Source organism: Neodiprion virginianus, chromosome 5 (assembly GCF_021901495.1).
Source record: "Neodiprion virginianus isolate iyNeoVirg1 chromosome 5, iyNeoVirg1.1, whole genome shotgun sequence".
NCBI lineage: Eukaryota > Metazoa > Arthropoda > Insecta > Hymenoptera > Diprionidae > Neodiprion > Neodiprion virginianus.
The window spans coordinates 4,595,321-4,623,122 of record NC_060881.1 but is presented as its reverse complement, the minus strand read 5'-3'; the positions used below and the strand labels follow the sequence as shown (position 1 = coordinate 4,623,122).

General features: G+C 41.8%; 1 protein-coding gene across 1 annotated transcript in view; it reads right to left on the bottom strand.

Moving 5' to 3' along the window:
- Positions 1 to 4,825: 4,825 nt before the first annotated feature.
- Positions 4,826 to 27,802, bottom strand: part of LOC124304470 (matrix metalloproteinase-2-like) — a 156,921-nt gene continuing 133,944 nt past the window's right edge. The window contains exons 6-10 of the mRNA XM_046762745.1: positions 22,613 to 22,771; positions 8,601 to 8,971; positions 8,051 to 8,349; positions 7,837 to 7,940; positions 4,826 to 7,319 (exon numbers count right to left, since the gene is read on the bottom strand). Coding sequence (XP_046618701.1) covers positions 7,069 to 7,319; positions 7,837 to 7,940; positions 8,051 to 8,349; positions 8,601 to 8,971; positions 22,613 to 22,771 — 1,184 coding nt within the window. The 3' untranslated portion in view covers positions 4,826 to 7,068. The remainder of the gene's footprint in view (positions 7,320 to 7,836; positions 7,941 to 8,050; positions 8,350 to 8,600; positions 8,972 to 22,612; positions 22,772 to 27,802) is intronic.

Sequence of the window (27,802 nt, the reverse complement as noted above, 5' to 3'; positions counted from 1 at the left end):
GAAAATTATCGCCAAAAATACAAAGGGGTTAACCTTCCTTTTTTTTTGACCAAAAAATCTTTCGTCTCCGAATTGATTTGTATGACCCTTTCCCGACCAATTGGACCCCCAGGAACTCGGAAAACGCAGCGAAAAGAGCGTGGGACCAACAGGAGAGAAATTACGAAGGAAAAAGCACCTGCTGAAAAATGTCGAAAACACAGGTTTTTGTTTTTTGGCTGTAACTTTTGATGCGTTGATCGCAGCGTATTCAGACTGCGCCCAATCGATTTCTCTCGCAAAATTACGTCGAAATAGTGCCAGAAAGAATTTATTCCAGCACTTTTCAAAATCGCGAAAATTTTTGCCAACAATACAAAGGGGTTAACCTTCCTTTTTTTCTGACCAAAAAATCTTTCGTCTCCGAATTGATTTGTATGACCCTTTCCCGACCGATCGGACCCCCAGGAACTCGAAAAACGCAGCGAAAAGAGCGTGGGACCAACAGGAGAGAAATTACGAAGGAAAAAGCACCTGCTGAAAAATGTCGAAAACACAGGTTTTTGTTTTTTGGCTGTAACTTTTGATGCGTTGATCGCAGCGTATTCAGACTGCGCCCAATCGATTTCTCTCGCAAAATTACGTCGGAATAGTGCCAGAAAGAATTTATTCCAGCACTTTTAAAAATCGCGAAAATTTTCGCCAAAAATACAAAGGGGTTAACCTTCCTTTTTTTTTGACCAAAAAATCTTTCGTCTCCGAATTGATTTGTATGACCCTTTCCCGACCAATTGGACCCCCAGGAACTCGGAAAACGCAGCGAAAAGAGCGTGGGACCAACAGGAGAGAAATTACGAAGGAAAAAGCACCTGCTGAAAAATGTCGAAAACACAGGTTTTTGTTTTTTGGCTGTAACTTTTGATGCGTTGATCGCAGCGTATTCAGACTGCGCCCAATCGATTTCACTCGCAAAATTACGTCGGAATAGTGCCAGAAAGAATTTATTCCAGCACTTTTCAAAATCGCGAAGATTTTCGCCAAAAATACAAAGGGGTTAACCTTCCTTTTTTTTTGACCAAAAAATCTTTCGTCTCCGAATTGATTTGTATGACCCTTTCCCGACCAATTGGACCCCCAGGAACTCGGAAAACGCAGCGAAAAGAGCGTGGGACCAACAGGAGAGAAATTACGAAGGAAAAAGCACCTGCTGAAAAATGTCGAAAACACAGGTTTTTGTTTTTTGGCTGTAACTTTTGATGCGTTGATCGCAGCGTATTCAGACTGCGCCCAATCGATTTCTCTCGCAAAATTACGTCGGAATAGTGCCAGAAAGAATTTATTCCAGCACTTTTCAAAATCGCGAAAATTTTCGCCAAAAATACAAAGGGGTTAACCTTCCTTTTTTTTTGACCAAGAAATCTTTCGTCTCCGAATTGATTTGTATGACCCTTTCCCGACCAATTGGACCCCCAGGAACTCGGAAAACGCAGCGAAAAGAGCGTAGAACCAACAGGAGAGAAATTACGAAGGAAAAAGCACTTGCTGAAAAATGTCGAAAACACAGGTTTTTGTTTTTTGGCTGTAACTTTTGATGCGTTGATCGCAGCGTATTCAGACTGCACCCAATCGATTTCTCTCGCAAAATTACGTCGGAATAGTGCCAGAAAGAATTTATTCTAGCACTTTTCAAAATCGCGAAAATTTTCGCCAAAAATACAAAGGGGTTAACCTTCCTTTTTTTTTGACCAAAAAATCTTTCGTCTCCGAATTGATTTGTATGACCCTTTCCCGACCAATTGGACCCCCAGGAACTCGGAAAACGCAGCGAAAAGAGCGTAGGACCAACAGGAGAGAAATTACGAAGGAAAAAGCACTTGCTGAAAAATGTCGAAAACACAGGTTTTTGTTTTTTGGCTGTAACTTTTGATGCGTTGATCGCAGCGTATTCAGACTGCGCCCAATCGATTTCTCTCGCAAAATTACGTCGGAATAGTGCCAGAAAGAATTTATTCCAGCACTTTTCAAAATCGCGAAAATTTTCGCCAAAAATACAAAGGGGTTAACCTTCCTTTTTTTTTGACCAAAAAATCTTTCGTCTCCGAATTGATTTGTATGACCCTTTCCCGACCAATTGGACCCCCAGGAACTCGGAAAACGCAGCGAAAAGAGCGTGGGACCAACAGGAGAGAAATTACGAAGGAAAAAGCACCTGCTGAAAAATGTCGAAAACACAGGTTTTTGTTTTTTGGCTGTAACTTTTGATGCGTTGATCGCAGCGTATTCAGACTGCGCCCAATCGATTTCACTCGCAAAATTACGTCGGAATAGTGCCAGAAAGAATTTATTCCAGCACTTTTCAAAATCGCGAAAATTTTCGCCAAAAATACAAAGGGGTTAACCTTCCTTTTTTTTTGACCAAAAAATCTTTCGTCTCCGAATTGATTTGTATGACCCTTTCCCGACCAATTGGACCCCCAGGAACTCGGAAAACGCAGCGAAAAGAGCGTGGGACCAACAGGAGAGAAATTACGAAGGAAAAAGCACCTGCTGAAAAATGTCGAAAACACAGGTTTTTGTTTTTTGGCTGTAACTTTTGATGCGTTGATCGCAGCGTATTCAGACTGCGCCCAATCGATTTCTCTCGCAAAATTACGTCGGAATAGTGCCAGAAAGAATTTATTCCAGCACTTTTCAAAATCGCGAAAATTTTCGCCAAAAATACAAAGGGGTTAACCTTCCTTTTTTTTTGACCAAAAAATCTTTCGTCTCCGAATTAATTTGTATGACCCTTTCCCGACTAATTGGACCCCCAGGAACTCGGAAAACGCAGCGAAAAGAGCGTGGGACCAACAGGAGAGAAATTACGAAGGAAAAAGCACCTGCTGAAAAATGTCGAAAACACAGGTTTTTGTTTTTTGGCTGTAACTTTTGATGCGTTGATCGCAGCGTATTCAGACTGCGCCCAATCGATTTCACTCGCAAAATTACGTCGGAATAGTGCCAGAAAGAATTTATTCCAGCACTTTTCAAAATCGCGAAGATTTTCGCCAAAAATACAAAGGGGTTAACCTTCCTTTTTTTTTGACCAAAAAATCTTTCGTCTCCGAATTGATTTGTATGACCCTTTCCCGACCAATTGGACCCCCAGGAACTCGGAAAACGCAGCGAAAAGAGCGTGGGACCAACAGGAGAGAAATTACGAAGGAAAAAGCACCTGCTGAAAAATGTCGAAAACACAGGTTTTTGTTTTTTGGCTGTAACTTTTGATGCGTTGATCGCAGCGTATTCAGACTGCGCCCAATCGATTTCTCTCGCAAAATTACGTCGGAATAGTGCCAGAAAGAATTTATTCCAGCACTTTTCAAAATCGCGAAAATTTTCGCCAAAAATACAAAGGGGTTAACCTTCCTTTTTTTTTGACCAAAAAATCTTTCGTCTCCGAATTGATTTGTATGACCCTTTCCCGACCAATTGGACCCCCAGGAACTCGGAAAACGCAGCGAAAAGAGCGTAGGACCAACAGGAGAGAAATTACGAAGGAAAAAGCACTTGCTGAAAAATGTCGAAAACACGGGTTTTTGTTTTTTGGCTGTAACTTTTGATGCGTTGATCGCAGCGTATTCAGACTGCGCCCAATCGATTTCTCTCGCAAAATTACGTCGGAATAGTGCCAGAAAGAATTTATTCCAGCACTTTTCAAAATCGCGAAAATTTTCGCCAAAAATACAAAGGGGTTAACCTTCCTTTTTTTTTGACCAAAAAATCTTTCGTCTCCGAATTGATTTGTATGACCCTTTCCCGACCAATTGGACCCCCAGGAACTCGGAAAACGCAGCGAAAAGAGCGTGGGACCAACAGGAGAGAAATTACGAAGGAAAAAGCACCTGCTGAAAAATGTCGAAAACACAGGTTTTTGTTTTTTGGCTGTAACTTTTGATGCGTTGATCGCAGCGTATTCAGACTGCGCCCAATCGATTTCTCTCGCAAAATTACGTCGGAATAGTGCCAGAAAGAATTTATTCCAGCACTTTTCAAAATCGCGAAGATTTTCGCCAAAAATACAAAGGGGTTAACCTTCCTTTTTTTTTGACCAAAAAATCTTTCGTCTCCGAATTGATTTGTATGACCCTTTCCCGACCAATTGGACCCCCAGGAACTCGGAAAACGCAGCGAAAAGAGCGTGGGACCAACAGGAGAGAAATTACGAAGGAAAAAGCACCTGCTGAAAAATGTCGAAAACACAGGTTTTTGTTTTTTGGCTGTAACTTTTGATGCGTTGATCGCAGCGTATTCAGACTGCGCCCAATCGATTTCTCTCGCAAAATTACGTCGAAATAGTGCCAGAAAGAATTTATTCCAGCACTTTTCAAAATCGCGAAAATTTTTGCCAAAAATACAAAGGGGTTAACCTTCCTTTTTTTTTGACCAAAAAATCTTTCGTCTCCGAATTGATTTGTATGACCCTTTCCCGACCGATCGGACCCCCAGGAACTCGAAAAACGCAGCGAAAAGAGCGTGGGACCAACAGGAGAGAAATTACGAAGGAAAAAGCACCTGCTGAAAAATGTCGAAAACACAGGTTTTTGTTTTTTGGCTGTAACTTTTGATGCGTTGATCGCAGCGTATTCAGACTGCGCCCAATCGATTTCTCTCGCAAAATTACGTCGGAATAGTGCCAGAAAGAATTTATTCCAGCACTTTTCAAAATCGCGAAAATTTTCGCCAAAAATACAAAGGGGTTAACTTTTCTTTCATATTATCCTTTTCATTATTCATCACATTCGTTGGGTGTAGAAGAAAGGAGGACAGTCATCTCTTACGTTAATCAGAATAAATAAAATTCGAATACACGAAATTACATTTTATTCTTGTATATACATATATATATATCAGAATAATAAAATACAATATAGTAAGTATGTGACGTTCAGATTTGGTATAACTGTAATTCAACCACTGCTTGAATCAATGTTCATTCAAATATTTCGTCCCTCTCAGTTCGTACTTCTCATAAACACCTTCTGTTCGGTAGAAGTGGAACGACGAAAATGGCTTAGGCATGTAAGGCTTTGGGATTTTGTATAAATTATCTTATTCACATCGATGAAGGCCATTTCCATTTTCTCGTATTACACATAATATAGTTATACATGGATTACCATGGTTTTAGTAAATGAATGCAAAACTTATGTTGATTTCTCCCGGAAGGTTAGCACATATTTATGTGGTATGAGATCGTTATCACGTATTATTTATTATCCCTTTGAAACGGATTTCCTGGTTATTCGGAATCGGTCAGTGGATGTAATATTGAAATTATGATTGTCATGTATTCAATTAATCTCTTAATGTTGTAGACGGATCAGATACCACCGTTGATAACCCATTAAATTTGACATCACCGCAATAGTTTTTATTTGTATAGTATAAACTTAGCACATATAAATATTCTACCTATTCTCTCAGATTATATAAATATCACAGTTATACAACTGATAGAACTATGTAAGTATTCACTTAGTAAAATTGTATCGTTTTTCTTCGATTCCAGAAGTAGATTACCAATAATATTATCCGCAATTGATAAACCTTGGTATTATTATTAACCTCGTTTAAATAAATTCAACTTTATTCTACTCTGACTAAAACCGTTTGATGAACGAAAATGTAAACACCCTTTAACTGCAGAAATTCCATAAAAGTGTCAAAATATAATTAAACCATGTATAGAAAAACACAAATTATCTAAAACTGCTTCGTTTTCACACGTCTTCATACAGTACCGAGTTATCGTTCATTGAATTCTTGGTAGTGTCATATTTTAGAATTCGTACAGGTAGACACTTTCTCTTCAAAATTTCGTACGGATTACAAAAAGGCCTCAGGTTTCACTAAATTGTCATCATTTTTTAACTTGGTTCAGTCAAATCGTCTTCCCGATTGTGCAAGCATCATGAAATTCTTATTGTGATGAATTGATCAAGATAAAAAAACAAAACCAACGGGGGGGGGGATTTTTGACTGAGATAATAAATTTTATAAACTTGTTCAATGTTGTATCAGTATTGCACTGCCATATGGTCGTTACGTTCTTGCATTTCGCAACCGTTAGCATATCTATATATATATTTGTATAAATATAAATACAAGTTAAATATAAAAAGTATATGAATCAAAAAGTCATTAAAAAGTAATATGAAATAAAATAAAATAATAATAATAATAATAATAAGTAACTGTCTGGTACAAGGAAAATTACAGCTATTACCTGACACTATACGATAAATTGTCCTAGATTATATGTTACGTATAATTAACTATGGTATACAAAAATGAGTATAAATCAAAGTCAGAGAATGGTAGTTTGATCGAATACAGTTGAACGGCATGGATAATGATTATGCATATTGATTTGACGTCACAATTGAATTCGACCGAATAAAAAGTATTGGTCGTTCTCTTATACGTAAATATTATGATAATTCTCGCAACTAACCGTCATTTTCAAAATATCTTTCGGTCAACTGCATAAAATTTGCAGTTTCTTACTAAACGTGCACGCCCATCCAGTAGAAAAATGATAAAAAATAGGTAATTCATTTTCCGGCACGTAACAAAAAACATTGTAAGCTAACGCATTGGTATCTAATCCTCTATCCGAATGGAAGAAAAAAAGAGAATAGGTAAATTCTCACATGTATTGTTCTTACTAGTTTTTCGTTCATATGGCAGTGTAAGTGTGCAGTGCACGTACAAAACATTCAGATATATTTCACGTGGTATGTGAGCGAAAGCTATAGTGGGCGGATCAATTCATAGCTCTATTGTGCAACGGAAAATCCGAAATTATACCCTTCAGCTTTCGTCAATAATTCAATTAACAATCAGGGGTGCAGACGGCGAATTAAGCAGCTGTTCGAATTTTATTCGATAGGTTTGATTATACCCGAGATATGAAAATTGTGCGTGTACGTGTGCTTGTGTGTGTGTGTGTATGTGTGTGTTATTCGAATGTACGAGAAAATCGTATACATTCCGTATCGGGATAGGGATTTTTTTTTCTTTCTTTTAATGCATAAATTCGTTCTACTATAACCTCAGGATAACGGCACAGATGAATACGAAGCCGTAAAGTGTTGCAACAGTTTGCGTACTCGAATTAACAGCCGTAATCCTGTCCTTCTGCGGCAAATTGCTGTTCTCATCCTCATCCTCATCTTCGTACACCCTTGGACAGTGCATCCAAACCGGGGCTGAGAGTGTCTGTCTTTCTTTCTTCACCCTCATCCGAAGATCGTCAAACTCCCAGAATCCCTTCCCTTTGAAGAAATACGTTTTAGCTGAAACCAATAATCCATCCATAAATACACTTTACGCAAAGTACACGAAGTCACTGAGGCGAGAGTATAAAACTAAAATATGTATTCCTGCATTATGAAATTAATAAAGTCATGTCTCAACGCAACTTGCGGTTATGAAAAATAAATCTCATCTGCGTACTCCGATTGTATCAATTTTTTACATTTATTTATTCTATTTCTTTTGCCCTCTTCTCCCGCATATGCCGGCCGTATATTATACAGCATATTGAGGAACTTTGCCAATAATTCATAAAAAAAAAAAAACACCGCTTCAACTCTAACGCCTTGCAGTTTATAATGCCACGGAATCGTTAATACGTCTGTGCGATTGTAGGAATTATTTAAATACAAAAAAAATAATAGAATAAAAATAAAAAAAAAAGAAACGAAAATGGTAGAATTGAAATCTCCTGGTCAAGTAACGTCGTTGAGACTTATTTAAGCTGAAAAATGATAAAAGATAATGAAGTAGCAATGAGAGAATCAGCACACTGACCGTTCTTCGCTTGGAAAACGGCATCTATGTTGGGACTGACCCCGGCAAACATGGCCATGTCTCTTGGGTAATCCAATTCGACCTTTTTGGCGGCCTCGTCGAATCTAAAACAGACAAGAAAGAAAGAAATAAAGATTCTTGCAAATAACATTGCAATTATTCGCATCGACGAACGGGGAGAAAGGATAATTAATTATCTGTCGCATAAGTTTACCTCCAGTACAGGTGTCCGCTGAAGAAATAGGTCTGCTGATTGTATCCCCATATCATAGCACCGTCGATCTTGGTCAACTGGGCTGGAAGTCCAAGGTCGGTAAGTGGCCTCGGATAGCCATTCTCCTGCTGGCTTCCGCTGAAAACGTAATAGTGCCTGCCGACGAAGAAGACGATCTTCTTGTTGGGCCGCTCGTAGACGGCATCGACGTGGTGAATGTTCTGAGTGAATTTGAAGAAACGAGTTATCTCGGCCGGGTATCCAGGCATGAGACCTTTGTCCGAAACCCTCCAGAAGTACTGGAACGAAAATTAGCGAAATCATCACACCGAACAATAAATAACGGAGAAGGAAACAATTTTTACAAAATAGGATAATCGGATTTTAAGTCGTCGGAATAAATTCGCACCTCGTGTATTATGTTACCATAAATACAACGTGACTTGAATTTACGTCTCATCTAGAACGAACTATTACCTAGATGAATATAAATTTCTTCCAAATACTATGCGATAATGCCAACGATTTCGCACAATATCAGGGCACTCACCCGATCCTTGAAGATGAATATCTCGTTTCTGATGACGCTGATGGCGTCGTAGCTCGTGTCGCAGGTCTTGGGGATGGAATTGTCCGTCCGTGGATGGTATCCTGGATTGTTGTCCGGCCTCTGTTTCGTAGGTGTTTCAGGACGGTGAATCCTGTGGTTTGGTTTCTCCGGACGTCGTCCCCACGGTTCCTTCGGGTAATCGTACGGCCGCGTTGGCCGTACTGGGCGGGTTGGCCACGTTGGCCGTGTTCTCCAGGGCCTTATCGTCGTGGTAGTCGTGGTGGTAGGTTGTGGCCGAGGCCTAGGCCGAGGCCAGGTCCTATCCTGAGTTCCAGGATTGTAGGGACCCCAAAGCCTATCTTGGGGAGAGCCTGCAACGAGGAAATTTCAGTAAAAATGTGTATATTTTAAACGAAAAAGAGAGGGTTTAGGGGTGAGATAGAGGACTCCTGCGTTTAAGGAGATTTCGATTTATCTATTTGGAAGCAATTTGGATGGCGTGACGGTCAAGTTTCAAAAAAAACCAAAACAAGAACCACCCTGACATCCCCATAGAGTTATCTGTGGTGAAAAACGATATTTCGCAATGCGGTCGGAGGCACGAATGGTGTTGTAGAGGGATAAGCGGAGAGTGCTGAGTATAGCAAGTGCGAGTAGAGCCTCTGGTTAAAAACATTGAAGCGTTTTATGCCGCTCCACGCGCAACCTTCTCGAAAGCTTCCGAATCCTCTGTATCCACGGTTTGTATACTCGAGGCCCTTTCGGTTCAAGACGTGATTCAGGCGACGCGAGACCGGAACGAACGTCGCCATTACAGCTGTGTACAAATTGGTGTACACTCTGTGTATGAATAAATATGTATGACACAGAATGAGTGAGTGAGAGAGAGAGAGAGAGAGAGAGAGAGAGAGAGCGATAAAGTAGAAACGATGGTTTATTCATCCGTGGGAACGGGAAGGCGATAAAGTGGTTCTGCGACAAAAGTCGCGTTGAGGCGAGTTCGCGTTGAAATTTTAAATTCTCTACCAGTTGTTGAAAGTTCTTTCACATCCCGTATTCCAAAGCCCCTCGGCTGTGTCTCGCATTACTTTGGAACCGTATTTTTCAGCCTGCATCGCGGGCAATTTGCGACCAACTATTGCATAAATCTGCAATATAATTCGCCCGAGGAACTAAATTGACACGTTTGTCCTCTCGCATCTCATTCGTACAACCTGAAGTGCGGAATATCGGAAAGTACGTTTTTACACACCGGCAGATCTCAGTTTCCCGTTTTTCCTAGAATAATCACTCTGTGCGAAAATATATATATATCCATCTCCTACATTTTCTACTGGCTTTTCATATTTCCTTCTCCAGCTTCCGATGCTGCTGCACTTCAGTTCGCATCAACCGAGCGCAGTTCTCTGTCACTCCTCGTCTTCGTCACGCTTACGGTACGTTCCTGATAATTAACGGAATCAACCGATGATCAAAGACTCGGTGCTTCTGCTGCTGCGTTTCTACCACATCGTGCTATATCGACCTAGCTTGTCTATAATGAGCACCGTAAAAGCGATGAGAAACCGCGCTCTCTGGAAAAATTTTCAAGCATGCGACAAGTAGAGAAGTGTAACTTATACCATACCACTGCACACATCGAGTGTAGACCATGTGTAGTAAATATTTTCATCGAAAGAAATAAAGGTGTATATTTTTCGTCTAGGGGTAACCCTCGAAAAATTTTGTGCAACTCAGATCTGAGAAAGGTATGAAAAAAAAAAAAAAAAAAAAAACGTCATTCAACACTTTTAAAAATTTCTCGATTTTGAAGAGAAAAACGGAACTAAAGCTGGAGGAAAAATAAAAAAAACTCGTCGGTTTTATAAATGTTTCCTGCAAGTTTACAGATCTGCTGCGGCCAGATCGACGAGATTAAAACCCCATGATGGCGTGCAGCTGGCAGCTGGTATAAAACAAAGGAATCTGCACTTATGAGGTTGTGCACATTGTGCGGTGGCATAAAGTTTGGGGCATTGTATTGTGTCTAGATGCACCGGGTACGTTGCCCTAATGATGGTGGAGGAGTATGAGGAGGGGGGATAATTACAAACGAAGTTGCATGCCGCGTCGAGTTTCCTGCGACTTACAATATAATCCGAATCCCGTTCTCGTTTCTATTTCGCATAAAGGTCTACCCGTATGTACAGAGAAAGGTGGTTAATAAAGCGGATTATCGCGTCCTGTTATTTTCCCCGTCGTTCGATAATTCATACCGTATACCAAAGAGTGGTGGAATATGTAAAGTAAATCCGAAAAGAGGCGGTAAAGGGGGGGAGGGGGGTAGGGGGGGGGGGGAGCGGCGAGCTTTGTTCGCGATGCAAAGAGAGAATTATACGGGGAACACAATAGTGGTATGATGAATTTCGTTATAAACCCCTCGAAAAGTATAATGAACATTTTATTATTGGCTAATCTAATTGCGAGCCCGGAGAACCGAATAATCGTTAATCAGTAAACCATGTAGATCAGCGTATCGGTTTTCCATGCATCTCTTTCTCTCTCTCTCTCTCCCCCGACCTCTCCCCTTCCGGCACTCCGCCCCTCATCGCTATATCCCAACAATTTACCTACGAATTGATATATGTTTTCAAACGAAACGTTATACTGTGCATAGATACACAGCTGCAGTTATTTCAACCTGTAATCTAGATTTACGTCACGTCCGTCCCGTACATTGTACGTACAGAAATATTGTATATACGATATATGTATGTATATATGTATATATTTAAATATATAACCAGGCGTATCTGTATTATATACACCTTGTATACATATATAGACCGCATACATGTATTGAATCAATTTAATATCCAGCTGTACGTATAACGTAAAAGAAAGAAAAAAAAAAAAAACAAAAAAACCAACTAGAAACTTTGCCAATTTTTACCCATACATACGTAGAATAAATCTGCACGTAAAAATGTCCCGCAGGTAATTCGAAGTGCGAATAAATTTCTATAAAATTCATCGCCAATAAAAACTATAATCTGCGTTTGGTTATTGTTTTTTTCTTTTATATTTTTATTGAACAAAAATTGACGAATCAGTGGATGAACTTCGTTAGCTTCTCACGACGATTGGTACTTCAGGATACCTGGGTGGAAAACAAAAAAAAAAAAGTTCCCAACGACGGAAAATACGAGCTGGCGTAAATTGCGTAAATCGCGATAGTTAGCGAATTGTTACGATTCGGCAGGAAATAACGACCGTTTGGGTTAATTGTGGAACTGCACGACGGCATTGCCTATCTCCAATCAAAGGGACACCCATTGGCAATTTAATAACCTTGCAGATTTGCCGCTGTGGAATTCCAGGGTATGGCAGGGATGCGGAGAGCTTCTCACACATTTATACAACTTAGGACTATACGGATCTGGCAGGTGCGTATAACAATGGTAATGGTGGAAACCGGAGGTCCGGTCGTTTCGAAACTACTCGAGGCCCGTGATGCAATGCGCGGATGCGCCGTGCCGTGTGATAATTTGCTGAATGTTAATAGCAACAACAACACGGTAATAACAAACCGAGTACAGTAACGAGCCCGGCGGGGAAATTAGCGCTAATTAATGGGCGGTAGATGGATGCGGTTTCGGGTACGAGGGGCTTCGCCGTTTCGCCGTTTCGTCGTTTCGCCGTTTCGCTGCTCGATTGCCGCCTGCAGGGGTCGAACCGATTCGACCTAATACACTGTTACATTGCTATCGCGCCCATTTCGCACCCCGCACACGCCGAACAAATTCGAAATTCGTATCCCTGCCGCGCCAAGTTTACTTGTAAACTTCCCACCGTGAATAATTAATTTCCCTTGAGGATTCAGCCTCGCTAAGCGCAAATTAACGGGGAAAATCTAATTGGCGTGCGACGTATATATTTACTCGAGAAAAAAAGGAAAACTTGTTAGTAACGATACAAGGTTCAAACTGTAAGTAAAATTCTTCTGACATATATTTATCGATATACACTGAGAGAAATTTTTAGTTCCGGTTACCGCTCGGTCCTTGACTATTTTCATTTTTTACCACAATCGAAAAATATAGTTTCAGGTAGGAAATGAAAATTAGTTTTCTAGCTGTCACTGGAAAGTCTAGTATCCGTTACTATTCTTTCTCATTACGATCACTGTTGCTAGATTTTCTTGCAACTGTTGCGAAAATTTAATGCTCAATAAAAATATTTTATTTGTGTCTAATAAACGAATGAATCAGAGGTGTATAACAAACTTGTACAAATAAAATTTTGAACATTAATTATTTTTAATAATTTATTCATATATTCATTAATTCCCAAAATCGAAATACGCCTTTCTCATATATAAATGTTCATTTTCGAACTTAATTCGACAATATTTTGTCGCGACTGGTATTTTCTTTGAACACCAACAGTTCTTTGCTTTTACTTGGCTTTTACTTTTCATTATTGATGTACAAGAAGGTTCCATAGTTTATTGGTAAAAGAGAAGGTAGATATTTTAATGACCGATTTTTTCAGCTTCTTTTCCAGCTCTTTCGACGCGCTTCATGTTACATAATAACGCACGACGGTACATCTCCAAGGTGGTAAACCACCACCCTGCACACTTATTTCTTTTATACTTTTAAAAAGTTTACTATTCTCGAGTTAATGGCAGTCGCTTTTCCTCTCTACGTCATACGATCGTATAAGAAGGAAAAATCCATTGTTTTCCTTCTTTTTCTTCTACCAATGTTTCTTTGCGTCCACGTTTTTGTCGAGCCAATTAAAGGCGAAGCTGAGAGGAGAGCCGCTTCTTTGTATATATATATATATATATATATATATTATACCGTAGACGTACAGAGCGAACGAGAATGTTGAAATGAAAGAGAAATATTTAGAAAATATTTCCTCGTTACGTGAGTATAATGTGCCGCCTTGATCGGTACGAGTGAAAAAAAAATACGAGATAAAATATTGCGCGAGAGAGAAATTTGTATTTTTTTTTTTTTTTTATTCTCATTATTTTTATTCGTTTTTTTTTTTCTTTTTTACATGTGACAAGATCCTGAACCGAGAAAATTTCTTGAAAGTATTATTATTGAGGGGACGAAGATTTTAGAGTCGAAATATACGCGACGTTGAAACGCGATTTTTCATCCGATTTTTCAAAGTTCGTCTATAAATTTCGACGCCGAAGAACGTTGAAAGAAATTGTGAAAGATAAGTGCACGTATAAATCGAGGACAGAATATCCGAATCGTATGAAAATCCATAAAACGATTCCGGGAATCACTTGCAATTTTTCAAAAGGTTACGAGTTGCGGTCGCCGTTTTAGCCATAAGCCGGAAGTCGTAGTGGGCGGTAGAAGAATATCGCGTTTCAACGAGACGGAGGGGGAGAAGGGATGATGCGAAATTGTTCCCCAGCATTGTTGTATACGTCCAGAGATGTTGGGAGAGAAAAGGTAGGCAATAAATATGTATGAAATTAGCGAGAGACGAAAAAGGCCTGAATAAAAATTGAGAAAAACCGATTCCTTTGCCGAAGGACGGAGGGAGGGAAGGGGACGGGGTGTTTTTCTTCAAGACGGACCGAAATAACCGGGTATAATATCTGGAATAAAAGAAATCCAAGAGGTGTTCGAATCCGCTGGGCTGAGAGAGCTGGAAAGGGTGTGAAATTTTTCACGAAATAATCAGGGGAGCGTTAAAGTTAGGGGATAAGGAGAACAAGGATCGTGTGTTCGAGAACTCGATTTTACCTGCCAATTACGAACGGGATGTTTTATTTGCCACGGATAGATTTGAGGAACGAGGCCACAGCTGAGAAGAGACGCGGATGAAGAGGAGAAGGAGAAACTTAACTACGGGTATTAAACCACTCGTCAGCGAAATTCGATTATGAAGTTAAAGTGACACAAAGTATCTCTCATCGACCGCTGCGGGGCTGCAGATTCGCGAGAGGAAAATTGCAATTCGCGACTGGAGGAAATTTCATAAAACGTTGTACATTTATTTATGTGTTGTAGGTACCCAAGTTTTTAATCTCATCGATTGTAATATTCCGTTAACAAAACTTTGGGCAGGTTTTGAACAAAATTTTTTTTATTTTTTTTTTCCAGGACTCCGCAAATAGAATTAAGGAGATAAGGAGCAATTGCTTTTTTTTTTAAATAAAACACTGTTTACTTGTTCTTCCGTATTTTCCAAATTCGATCGATAATTTGTTCGATTCAAATAAGACGCACTTTAATAATATAATAAAATTCACAAAGATCAATGCGATGGTCGTTTGGTTAAATTTCTCTCTTCTAACAACGAGTAAATATATCGGCTAAGAAGTATTTAAGTAATTCTAATCGTTTCGAATCCCAGTAATATTTACTCGATTCGAATAAAAATTCTTAAATTTGATTAAATTTTATTCCATCGTATGAATCGATTTGAACAACCATCGAATTGATCTCGGTGAATTTGTTAAACTCTATAGTAGATTTTATTCAAATGAAGCGGATCGTTGATCGAATAAACGAAATCAGTCGGAATAAGTGAATCTATTCGCTTTGTACGAGAGCAATTTTTGTTTTCCGCTGTAGGCGGTCCATTTCGGATATTGGGTATCAGGATAAGAGGAGAAGGTTCTCCGCTAACAAAGCCATTCTCATCGGGTCGCGGCACGTGGAATAAAACCCGCAGGCACGTTTCCGGGCTGAAAAAGGTCGCTCGAAAGGTGCGACCCTCGGGACTTTTGGTCGGCCGTGTAGATTATGCATCGTTCGGGGTATCGATTCCTCCGTAAAAAAGGTAAGAGGACGAAAATAGAGGATGCAATTTCCGCCCCCTCGACCCTAGAACGTGGAAATCAAGACGGAACCGGGTCTCGCTGTATACTCAACGAATCCGACGTAGTTCCTGAATTCCAATTCGGCTAATAACGCCAATTGAAAATATATACGTGCGAAGAGGCTTCGCTAAGAAATACGCGAAGCGTGAAAAATTCGTTTCAATTCTCGCAATTAATTAATTCGTTAACTTCGAGTTTCCCAAAGAGCGTTATATATACCTGATACACGAAATTGCTGCGATGCTGGAAACGGTTTTTATTAAATCGCGTAAGAATTAAGGTTAATCAAAAAGAAAGAAGAAAGATAGAAGAGTAAAAAGTGAAAAAAAATAAATAAATAAATAAATAAAATAAAATAAAAATCAACAAACAATGCAAATGAAACGAATCCGACGGCTAGTCGTCGCAAATTCCCGAGGTATCTGCCGATCCCCAAGGATCGAGACTCAAGGAGCGTCTGCTGCTCCGCTTATCGCGCTCTTTTTTGGGGGATGGAAAAGAAGGAGGAGAGAAAGACAGGGCCGGAAAGTTCAACTCGAGAAGTTTAACCACCGAAACGAATAAAACCGAATGGTAGGGGTGGAGATGAGGAGGGAAAAAATAAACAAACAAGTATAAGTAAAATAAAAAAACGCTGATACACATACCGAGACTCGAGGCAAATCCCTGGCAGTGCCACTTATATATATACATATCCATATATATACGTGGGCTGCGTTAGCGATTTCCACCCCGCTTCCTTTCATGCATACCGCATACGGAGTAAAAACAGATATTTTCCTTGGGAAAATTCCTAATATATATATATATATATACATGTATAATATATCCGTATCATTTTCTTATCGTTTCTCGACTTCCGTTCGAATCGCAGCCAGCTATCGTTTCGAATTCTATGGGCTAACACAGGCGCGCTTCGACTTCCTATTACGAGAGAATACTCGGAACGCGTGGGCGCTGTTCTGCATTATTACTGTTGTTTGTGTTGCTTTTATAACGATGTGTACCTGTATCATGATATGCATATACGTATACGTTTTACCGAGAAGCGACAAACTCGCCTACTGGCTTCATATTTCCTGCTGCTGCTGCTGCTGCTGCTGTTGGCGACGAGATTAACTCGTGAAAACAAACGAACCTTGTAAACTGAATTATACCGGCGCGGAGAGAAAGAAAGTAATAACGAAAGCGTGGAACAAACAAATTCGGAATGACCGTGTGCCAAGTAGGTACGTGCCTTGTTATGTACAGGGTGTAGAAAACGTGCAAAAGTCTCGGCGCTAGCAGCAGCGGGACAAAAAGATTCTTTGTTTTATTTATTTATTTATTTTTTTTTTTTTTTTGTTTCTCTCTCTCTCTCTCTCTCTCTTTCTCTGCTTGCCCAGAATATAATCCGCTGCCGAGAAGCTGAGTCAGTTTTGATAAGGAAAAAGCGAGAGAAAAGATCACGTATACCATACACGTTGACAGAGGTGAGCGAAAGAATAAAACCGTGTGTTTCTCGGTGTGGTAGAGTGAAATTACAGCGAAGACGATGAGATGTAAGATATCCATTTTCTCTGCAGCTAGCTGAATTGCTGAAACTTTTCGCAAGCCTTTTAGAGTGTTACAAAAGCTTCTTGGCGTATATTCGTAAATTCTGCAATATTGTGTTTTCTAAAACATATCGGTGAGAAAAAAATAAATAAATAAAAAACACACACACACACACGCACACAAAATATTGCGTTATCCATCGTTTCTGTTTTCATCCCTCTCTTTCGTAAAAATCAGAACACCGGTAGCGATTTATTCAAGAAGAAATCCGGCGAGTTTCCTCGATTTGAGTTACGACAGCGAGAGATTTTGAAAAAACTGGTATTCGCAGAAATATTTGCAACGTCAGCACAGGCATTATGACCGAGTGGTTGAACACGCGTGTTACATGCATACACGCGTACTAAGTTTACAGAGGGAGAAAACGTGGGTGAAATAGGTATGTAACTGCGCATACCTGCGTTTGAAAACAAACGGAGCGGTAAAAAAAAGAAACTAACTGAAAAACATTCTCACAAGTGTGTGGGCGTCGAACGTGTGTGGCCCACGATAGTGGCGAAGAGAGAATGGCAAAAGGAGAGAGAGACGGAGGAGGGAAAAAGGGAAAAAGAGAATATAAGAGGGAGAGAGAGGAGGGGGAGTTATAACGGCGTAGCGAAACGGAAACCCTCTTCGCAACCGGAGCGCAAATATAACGATAAAACTAAGGCAGTCGACGACTGTGGGATAAATAATTGCCGGGTTGACCTCGCTGCTTTAATGAAAACGAACAGACGAACGAAACGAAGTTAAACGAACGAGAGAATACCAAGTCTGAAACGAAGCCCGGAGCAGTAGCCCTGCACACTTTTACATTTGAATAACAAAACACCCCGGAAGCTTTAATGCCTCGAGTTTCACCGCCGCACCAACGAAACGCCGGATTCCGCTTGCGGAACACGGTTTTAAATACGCGAAACGGTTCATCGTTCGATGGGGAAAATCCGCGAGGAAATGACCCTTTCGGAAGCTGAAACACCGGCGATTTGATCGCGTTTTTGGGTGTGTTTTTTTATTGATTTATTTTTATTTTATTTTTTCAAGGCCTGGGTTGTCGTTTTGTCCGGGAGAAAACCGCGACCCGTTCAACCCCTGAAATCGGACACCGGAATGTATACGGTCGTCTTTTCCGGCCGATGGTGCGACGAAGTGACTCGAGCTCATGAATAACAACCAACGGGTCTGAAATAATTACGTCGTCTCACGGTTGGGAGACTTCGTATTACAACTTTCTTGGGGAGGCGCAAGATCAGCATAAGTTCGATGAGAATCTGTTAGTTAAGGTTATCCTGCGCGTAAATTCTCAAATCTTTCGTAAGGATTCAAGGGAAAAGTTTTGCGGAAAAGGAAAAGGGCCGGGGTAGGAGGATTTACAAGACGACCGATCGATCGGCTCGTCATCTTATCGGTCGAAGGGCGTTGCAGAAAATATAAGCCAGATTGCGGTGAACTTGATTAAAAGTGACAAACTTTGAAATTGGCTGCCGCCACCGTCGTCGCCGCGGTACAGCATAATATAATTGGAGGAAAATCCTTCGGCATGAAATGGAACTGGAGTATAACCGCGTAGCGTCGCAGCTACGCGACGGCGGAGAAACGACAAGTAAAATACCTTGTCGAACAGCAACTATGGCCATTAAGAGAAGTGGAAAAGTTTACCGAGGCACTCGGGGAAAGTTTTTGCCAGGAAATAAGCTGCTCCCTCCTCAAGTTTAAACTCTGTGCACGGTATTTGGTAAGGTGGTACGGTGGACCCTGAGTCCCAGTAGCGAAGTACGAATAGGTATACGATTTCAATTACGTCATTCGTACGATCCCATACGAACAGGGTAAATACATCGGGACGTCGGCACGTGGGTATACGATTGATAATAATACTCGGTTGATTCGTTTTCGTCGTCGATTTATCACTGCAAATACGTACACACGTACAATAAGTTGCAGGTCCTGCAAATAGCACAAAAGCTCGGCGGGGAGAAAGCACTGACAATAAGTCAAGAGACACGAAGGTCCAATGGGGGTTAGAATGACTTTGTTCCGCGGACCCTTTCATCCGGCATCGCAAGTCTCGAACCTTATTGTTCACGCCTCGTGTCTGCAGTAGCAATTCGAACTTGTCCCTTACGGTGTAGGTATACGTATACATATATATATATATATATGTATATAAGGTAAAGGAGGCGTCAAGTTCGCAGAAATCATATTCCATCACGCCTCCTCCATTGTAAACCAAAGTCTTCAACGCGAGGTAAAATTTCCACGAGATATTCCCAACGACTAATCGTACGTTTCGTTGCTGACAGCTTTTGAGGGACGGTGTTTGATATTCTAAATTTCAACAGTTCCGAAAGCGACAAATTCCCAATTTTTTCGTCGAGCGAAACTTGCGAGTAAAGAAATCAAACTTTGGTGTGAAACATCAAAGGTTCGAAAGGACAAAGTGCCGAAAGGGCGTAACTCTGACAAGTCAAGGTTCCGAAAGTGCGAAAGTGAGGATATTCAAAATCCGAAACATCGAAGTTCTGTGAGTTTCTGGTTTGGTGAAAAAATTCCACCACTTTGATGTTACTTCCTTTCGGATCTTTCATATTTTTACATTCGGAATCCTGATATTTCTGATTCTCTGTACGAGTATATTTTAACTTTCGGAATTTTACTCTATCAAAGCTTTATTTTTCGGAATGTTCCTTAACAGGAACCTTACTTTCCAGAACTTTGCCGAATCGTAACTTCAATTGTCGGAATCTCGCGTTTCGAAACTTTGATCCGTCGGGTTTCCTACCACTCGAAACTCTGTTGTTTCTTCAAAGTTTGATTTCTTTACTTCAAGTTTCGCCACCAAATAATTCGGATTTAGGCGCTCTCGGAACTTCCAGCCCCGCCCCGCTTTTGATACGTGCAATCGTGAATTGTTGTCTGCGGTGAAAAAAATAAGAAAATAAAAAACTAGAATAAAAAAAAAAAAAGAAATAAATAAATAAAAAAATCTATCCACGATATAAATCACACGACTCGTTGCCAGAGGTAGATAATCACGCCCTGATATTACATCCTACCCGATTGTGAGTTGGAATTTGTAGCGCGCTGTAGCATTCGGCTAAATTCTCGCTCAGCTCGGTCCGACGGATTTAACGAAGACAAGTTGCCGCTCCGCGGCTGCAGGTCCGTGTTCCGGTGAATTTCGGTTTGGCAATTTCATTGGAACCGGGGCTCGTAAATAGGAAGTAAAACAAAGCGAACGCTGGGTTGAATGGGGTAGAAATATCCTGCCGGGTCTGCCGGGCCAACCTAAACGCCGTGTCGTATAAAACACGTACAAGGCGGCCCTGGTTTTGAGAAAAGTTTCGCCAAAATTATTATATTATAGGAATTTGGCGAGGGGGTGACGAGATACTTCAAGGGTGCTTAATTATCATCATCCGTTTTGTACCGAGGGGAATACCGAGCAAGTTAAAAGCGCGTGTCGACGATCCGCAACAGCTGCCGTTCGTGAGAATTTCGTTGCGTGAAAAGGGGTGTGTTTGAAAAAAAAAAGAAAGAGAAAAAAAAAAAAAACAGGCCAAAGTTGCTCCGAAATCCGGAAGCAAAGATAATTCGGGAAAGAATTTTCGGTGTCGGTGTAGAGAGGGTGAAAAGTCGAGAAGCGGTTTGACGCCGTTTTCGGATTCATCCGTTCATCGTGCAGCCAGTCAACCAGCCACGGATCCACCCCCGGCCTCTTTTTCTCGCCCCGCAAACCCCGCGAGAATAAAAGGGGAATAATAAATGTGGCACGAGTTGGAACGCGTCTCGCCCCCGGTGGTGTCAGGATTTTCAGCTCTCTAATATCTCTTGACTCTCGACATTGATCACTCGGCTCGAAAACCCTGTGAACCCACCCCACCCAGTTTTGGTAAAGAGATTCCTCCCCACTCTCGACGACGGGCATAAAGTATTTCATCCGTTCCCCTCTCCGCCCCTTGTCGGGCAATGTCGTTTCGCGGACAGATATAAAGCTCGTAAAACTAAAGTGGACCGCCGGATCATTGAATGAAGATGATACACAGCCGGTGAGGAATTTCACCCCCGTTACTACACGCATCTATGACACCGTTAAACATTTCTTCGTCACTGTCGGAACGACCGACGATGCGTGGATTGAACCCGGTGCTTTGCCACGACGAATTAATCAAGCCTTGTCGCAAAATTGATTTCAAAAAACGAAGAAAAAATATTAACAAATAACGTTTGACGGAGGGTGGAAATAAAAAATTATTTATTGTTCAATTCCGAGGTCATTTGACATTCCTGACCTAGATTCGAGCCGCTTTGATGCACGCCGAGGATTATTGATCGAACTTATTTACCTCCGCGCACCTATTATAGTAGTAATAATAATAGTAGTAGTATTAATAATAATAACAACAACAAAAGCTGATGAGAAACTCGTGAGATATGGTACAAAATACTTTGATATACAATTTCCACCGTGCGGGAATATGAAACACAGATTACAGGCGTACAGTTACACGGCTGAAGAATACATTACGCAAGTAAGTTGTTGAAAATATTCGTGCAGGTGAACATTCGTGTATAGTATATGGTATAAGGTATATTGTACGAAACCCGGAGGTATAACGACACATATAAATGAATTGACAAATGACCAAGGAGCTTTTCCCAGCAGGCCCTATTTCTATTCCCCCAATTTGTGAGCTCCGTTTGGGCATAAATCACGGCTGACATTAAAGGGAATATTTTACCGAGCGAATACCGTACTCGTCGTCGTCTTCGTCGTCTTCGTCGTCTTCGTCGTCGTCGACGTTGGCGGTGGCGTTTCGATAATACGACGACATTCAAGTCCCGTCGCCGACGAGTCTCAATCATCTTTTTTTTCCGTTTGTTTGCTCGTTTGTTTTTCTGTTTTTTTTTTTTTTTTTGTTTTTATACCTTGCGTCTTTCACCTTACACAGCCTTGTTCGAATATCGTATAAGATTTCGCCGGAGAAATGTTTTTATAAATTTTTAACCCTAATTTTCGTCGAGGCATGAATTTTTGTCGATTCAACGCGGGCTAAGAAGTACGTCGGAAAAATTTTGGTGTTTGCGAAAAGCGATAGGGATAAAAGGCAAGAAAAAAAAAAAAAAAACAAAAAAAACAAAGCCAAACAAAAAACTGTTGCAACCGACAATATACAAAAATTGATGTATATTTAATTAAACAGAAAAATAGGGAATCGGTTATTCCGCTCCGACGACGTGTCGTCCCTGTGATAATAATTTCGCCTAAAGTTTACTCGCCGGATTTTATAACAACTTGCGGTGAAATATCTTAGGGGAGGAAATCATCTTCATCACAAGTATCACGCGCAGAGCGGGTCGTCGTACAGCGGATGAAGTTTGCAAAGACGCGCGGTGACAATGAGGAATGAATCTCTGGTCCGGGATCAATTAGGGGGATATAACCTGGAAAAGTGAGGGTCGCGTTGGGCTCGGTGAAATGTAGAGGGGAAATTCCGTCGGTTGGTTAATTAGGGTAGGTATCTCTCGTCGAGGTCCGAGAATTGTAAGAAAGACAGAAAAAAAAAAAAAAAAGATAAAAGCCCGTACTCACCGTACATCTGCTGTATACCGATCCTGTCGTCCTCCGGAAGTTTGTCGTTTCGACTGAAGCCCTGATACCAGGCATACATGAGGGCGCCCTGTTCCGAGGTGTGATCGAGGCCCAAGGAATGACCAAACTCGTGAGCAGCGACGGTGTAGAGACTGGTGCCTGAAAGAGGAACGAAGAGAAGAATTTAGGTTAGTTGAGAAAAATCACTGGGGATCGTATCGCGAAAGGTGTTAACGATCCTCGGCGAGGTGTTTTTGCGAAATTCAAATCCGACGTTGAAACGAGGTCAGCAAAAATGGCCATGATATCGGAGCGGTGAGTGAGGGGAAATCGTTTTTACACATTCGTATGTAAATACAGGCGAGCGGTTTTCCCTCACCCAGTAAGGGGGGTGGAGAGAGGAGAGACGAGTTCCTTAACAGGTACAAAACCAAATTTATGGACCGTTAAGGTAACGGCGCATGGCGAAGACCCTCGAAAGGTCGCCCGCGGTGTGTAAATTAATCGGATTTTGCACCCTGAAGACGACGACCTCGCCGTTCTCTTCGGTGTCCGTTATACCATTCCAACCTCGGTTACCAGATGATGTAATACATACAGCGGAAGAGGATTCACCGGCGTTGGATACGACGAGGGGTTTTCGTATGACGTAATGGAATGAGACGCGACGTGCGATGGTCATTAGTCAAAGGGTGATGGAGAGAACGGGTGAAGATGGATGATATCCAGGGGTTAAATATTGATCAGTCCCCCCCGAATTCACCCCGAAGGTAACCGAGACGATCTTTCCTTCCGGAGATACAAGTTATATTATACCTATATTACATCTCCCTGAAACCCCGATCGACGGAACCGCTGATCGTCGTCTAGCCGAGCGAAAAATTCGTCGAGTAAAAAATTAAAGGTGACTTTGATTTATCGTAGGGTGATCTCCACCCTTGCCGAGATGAGAAAATGAACTTCGATTGATCGGACTGTTTCCATCCAAGATATTTTCCGCTCATCGATCCTTACGAGGTTCTCTTCGTCCGATTTTCCAATTCTCTCCGCGTCGCGAGACCCTCGCTTTCTCCCCAGTGGTAGGCGATCCTTTGATCCTGATCACGATGCGCCGAACCTCCCGCTTGCAACATCAAACAAAGCGAGTGTAAACGCAGAGATCCGAGTGTGGCTTTGTGGTTTTCCGAGACTGGGCTTTCGCCGCAGCATCAACAACGCCCGATGTTCGTGCTTTGGACGTGCTTCCGTAACAATCCGTTCGAATACACCGTCGTGCCGAGGTGATCCCAAGAAAGGATTCCGAGCACCGACCCAGCCAGGAGTTATGAATAGAATTTCCTTCGTGTTCCCCGGCCAGCGCGAGCCTCTCGGGAATCGCAGCCGAGCAACATTAGATCACAATGAACAACACAGTAGGCAACACAACGATGAGCGAGGGGTTTGGAAAAGTAGTTTTCACGGTGATACGTCGCCTTACCAACCCGGGGCTGGGATGCGGGAATAGAGCTTGCTAATTGCGATCAAACTACCTGCAATTTGCAATTCAAATTGAGCCGAGACCTACCGAGGTGGAAGTTATCCATCCACTTTAACTCGCCTAATCAACCCTCAAGAATCCGGGATAGTGTATCGATGATGCAACAAAAGTCGAGCTTACAGGCGAAACGCGCTTCACCGATATACCTATAACGAAGGCTATGCAAGCGCGGAGTAAATACCTTCCAAGCATCGCGTCAAGCCGAGCTTGCACTCAGCCAGATTAACTTGGACAAAGTTGCAGGACTCGATGGATTTCAACGCGATTCTTGATCCTGGATATAGCGGACGACTCGCGCATTGGAACGTTTTGGCACCGTACTTACAAGCTGCGCGTGGATTCGTTTCCACGTATTTACGACTCTCGCGCGATATAAACATCGAAAGAAAGTGAACCGAGTTCGGTAGATACGTACGTACGTCATGGGGCACATTTTGCATTGACGTGCATTTCCAAACCGAATTGACAATGAAAATGTGAAAGTGTTTTCGCAAGGAAGAAGCAGGGCCCCAAGTCAAGGTGTTCCACGTATAATCAATCTTTCGAGCTGTTCATTCTGCAACGCTGTTGAAACGGACCCCATGGCTAATCTCTGTTGTCCCATTAACCACGAATCCGACACACTTAGGACGTGTTGCTTATCGACCCCCCCGCCAATAGTCCTGTTAAAAACCCAGAGGTTCAAGGATGAGCGGAGCAGAGATCAAGTGCATTTCAAAGAACACTGTTCAAATACGTTTATCTTCTCAAAGAGAACCTATTACTTGCGTGCAAATTTATTTTTACAACTCCGAATCTCTCTCGGTTGGTTTTTCTTCGTTTCGTTTTCGTTTTTTCTTTTTTTTTTTTTTTCTCTTTCTCTTTCTCTTTTTTTCCACCTCTCGTATTCTCGGAGGGGTTCACCCACCTTTTATGCGTGTATACACAGTGGTGGTTGGTAAGTGGGTGCGTCAAGAAGGGTGCGCCTGACTTGTGAGCTTACGCAGGCTGCTTTCCGCATTGAAAAACGCTCTCTTCGACGTTTGATAAGGGGTGTAAATAGAGGTGACAAAGCAAAAGAGAGAAAAAAAAAAAAGAAAAAATAAGGGAGGGAGGAGGAGGGCGGGGGGGGGGAGAAAAACCCCGTGTAAAACCAATTTCTCGACAAGCTCTCGCCGCCGCTCGCCCCGTGTATAACCTCGACATTTTTATTATATCCTCTGAAAACGCGGTTGTGGATATACCCCGCGCTCGAAGAGATATTTTCGTATTCTAGGCTATCTGGATGACCCAGAAGACTAACGTACCTCCCTGGCTTTCAGACCATAATATCGCCCTCGTTTCGACCTAGGCCGATGTCTCGGTGAATTGAAGACGACACGCGAATTCTCCACGATACAGATGCAGGAGAGCGAATTTTGCTTTGTCTCTGACGGTTTGGAAATGCTAAATAATTTATGTGAATTCTCAAACCGCGGCAGGAATAATACGGACAATTAACCCCCTTTCACTTTGAAATGAAAATATTAACTCAAAGTGCTTTTAATTGAGCGAAGAAACACTTTACGAACGATTTTGAAATATCCTGGAGATTTTTCCGAAATTTCGTTTATTAGATTTATCGTAAGATGATATCAGACCGTTTCTGCGGAGCGTTCCATTCCCTAAGAAAATAACACGTTCCGGTCTTGTCGGTCCACTAATGCGTTAACGAGTTTTAAAATTCCAAACTAAAACAAAAAACTTCTCATGTTATTTAAATGGGAAGTAAAATATCGCTACGATGCACCTCTAAATATTAATATGAGAGGTAAGATTTGTACAGCATCGTTTTTCCGTCATTTTGAAAAATATTTTACGGTTAAACTTTGAAAGAAAAAAAACAAAAAATGTCAAATACTATATGCCCAAAGCCTCCCGAACAACGTACCCTTATCCCAGGCCGGTGGAATATTACATTCAAATAGTCTGGCGAAACTATCATTCTTCAACGGTCTTATATTTGATAAAGAAATAAGGAATACCCATCCACATCGTACACCCTTACCGTAATACCCGAGCGGTAGGATGAGAAAAGCTCCTCTCCGGTTCGAGTCTCGTTTACGAAGCTCGGCTCCGACCGGGATGTGTTTATACGTCCGTAATATGGCACTTCGAATACACAAGTGTAATATTTTCGATGGCAGAATGACGTTTGCCTTCATCCAGGGTCTAGGATCGCGATTGGCCGTTCCTGCAGCCGAGGAATTGCCCCGGGTCGATGATGCCTCGGTGTACCGCGGCAGGCAGGTATGCATTATTCACGGGTCACGTAAAGCCGGGGACGCCCCTCGAGCGCCACGCTTAGCGGTAATAACACATTTCGATCGGCTCGGCGAGGATCGGAATTAGGCAGGATCAACGGTGGACGACAGCGGAGGCTAGCCACCCTAAATTAGGGGTGGCCACGAAGGCGTCGTTTCGGGAGAAGACGAGACGAGCGGACGAGTCCCGATGCCGATTGGCGTCGTTAATAATTCTCCTTCGGAATTCCGCGGCCTGGCTTTCCCGCCCCCCAAGCTCCCCTGGAAGCAGCGTGCCAGTTTTCTATTAGCATAAATATGAACCCAACTTCTCCTGAAACCATCCGGCGGTTGATACCGAAGCCAGATATCGCCTACGTCATCCCCTCGTAGCGCCGAGGCTCGTGTAATTCCTGCCTGTGAAATGACGTCGGAAACACCGTGAAACACGACCTCGCGTCTCCTTCCAATTTCAAATTAGCGATACTGACAAGGCGAACTTCGTCGTTTGGTTCTCAGTCGTGTGGATAACGCCACACTGGGAGAAATTTGTTAGTTCCGGTTACCGCTCGGTCCTTGACTATTTTCATCTTTTACCACAATCGACAAAATATACTTCTAGGTACAAAATAAAAATTAGTTTTATAGCCGTTACCGGAAAGTCTGGTATCCGTTGCTATTCTTTCTCATTACGATCACTGTTGCTAGATTTTCTTGCAAGAATAAATTGACGTTAAAGCCTTGTTAAAACTAAAAAAGTAGAGTAAACCTCGCGAACTGATTCTGCGTTGCAATAACCAAAAAAGGATCGACGATAGCGCAAAATGGTTACGCGTACCTCGTTTATCGTAATCCCAACGATATTGAAACAGTTTTTTTTACGATACCTGTTTTACTGAATTTTTTTAGTTACTGTAACAAATGAAATTTCTCTAATTGTCAGGCCAACCAGGGTTTGCGGAAGTGGCAAAACGGTGAAAGTTTTCCAACGATTCCGACTGAATTGAGAACGACGATTTGTCCAAAGTTCACGTACGCACGAATGACGGACTCGAGGTCTCGTCATTTTACAATAATCAACTGCACCGCAACCCTTTCCGAATTGCTTGTAGGAAGGCATCGGGAAAGAGAACCGTCTCTGGGACGGTTAATTTACCGGGAACGTGAAAGAGAGTGAGTAGCTATGTACCAAGGTGTATAGGTACGTGTATATACCCACCGAAAGCGAGGTACGCCGAGCCCAGGAGCCATAGCAGGGAGGTAATTAGGTGCATCGTGAATCTTACGGGGTGTAGTATAAACGCGCCGAGGGTTGTATAGCTGGTACAGTTTGTTTCTGTACAATCGTTAGAGCGTACCTGCTCGAGACACTTGAGGGGTAAGGGATGTTGG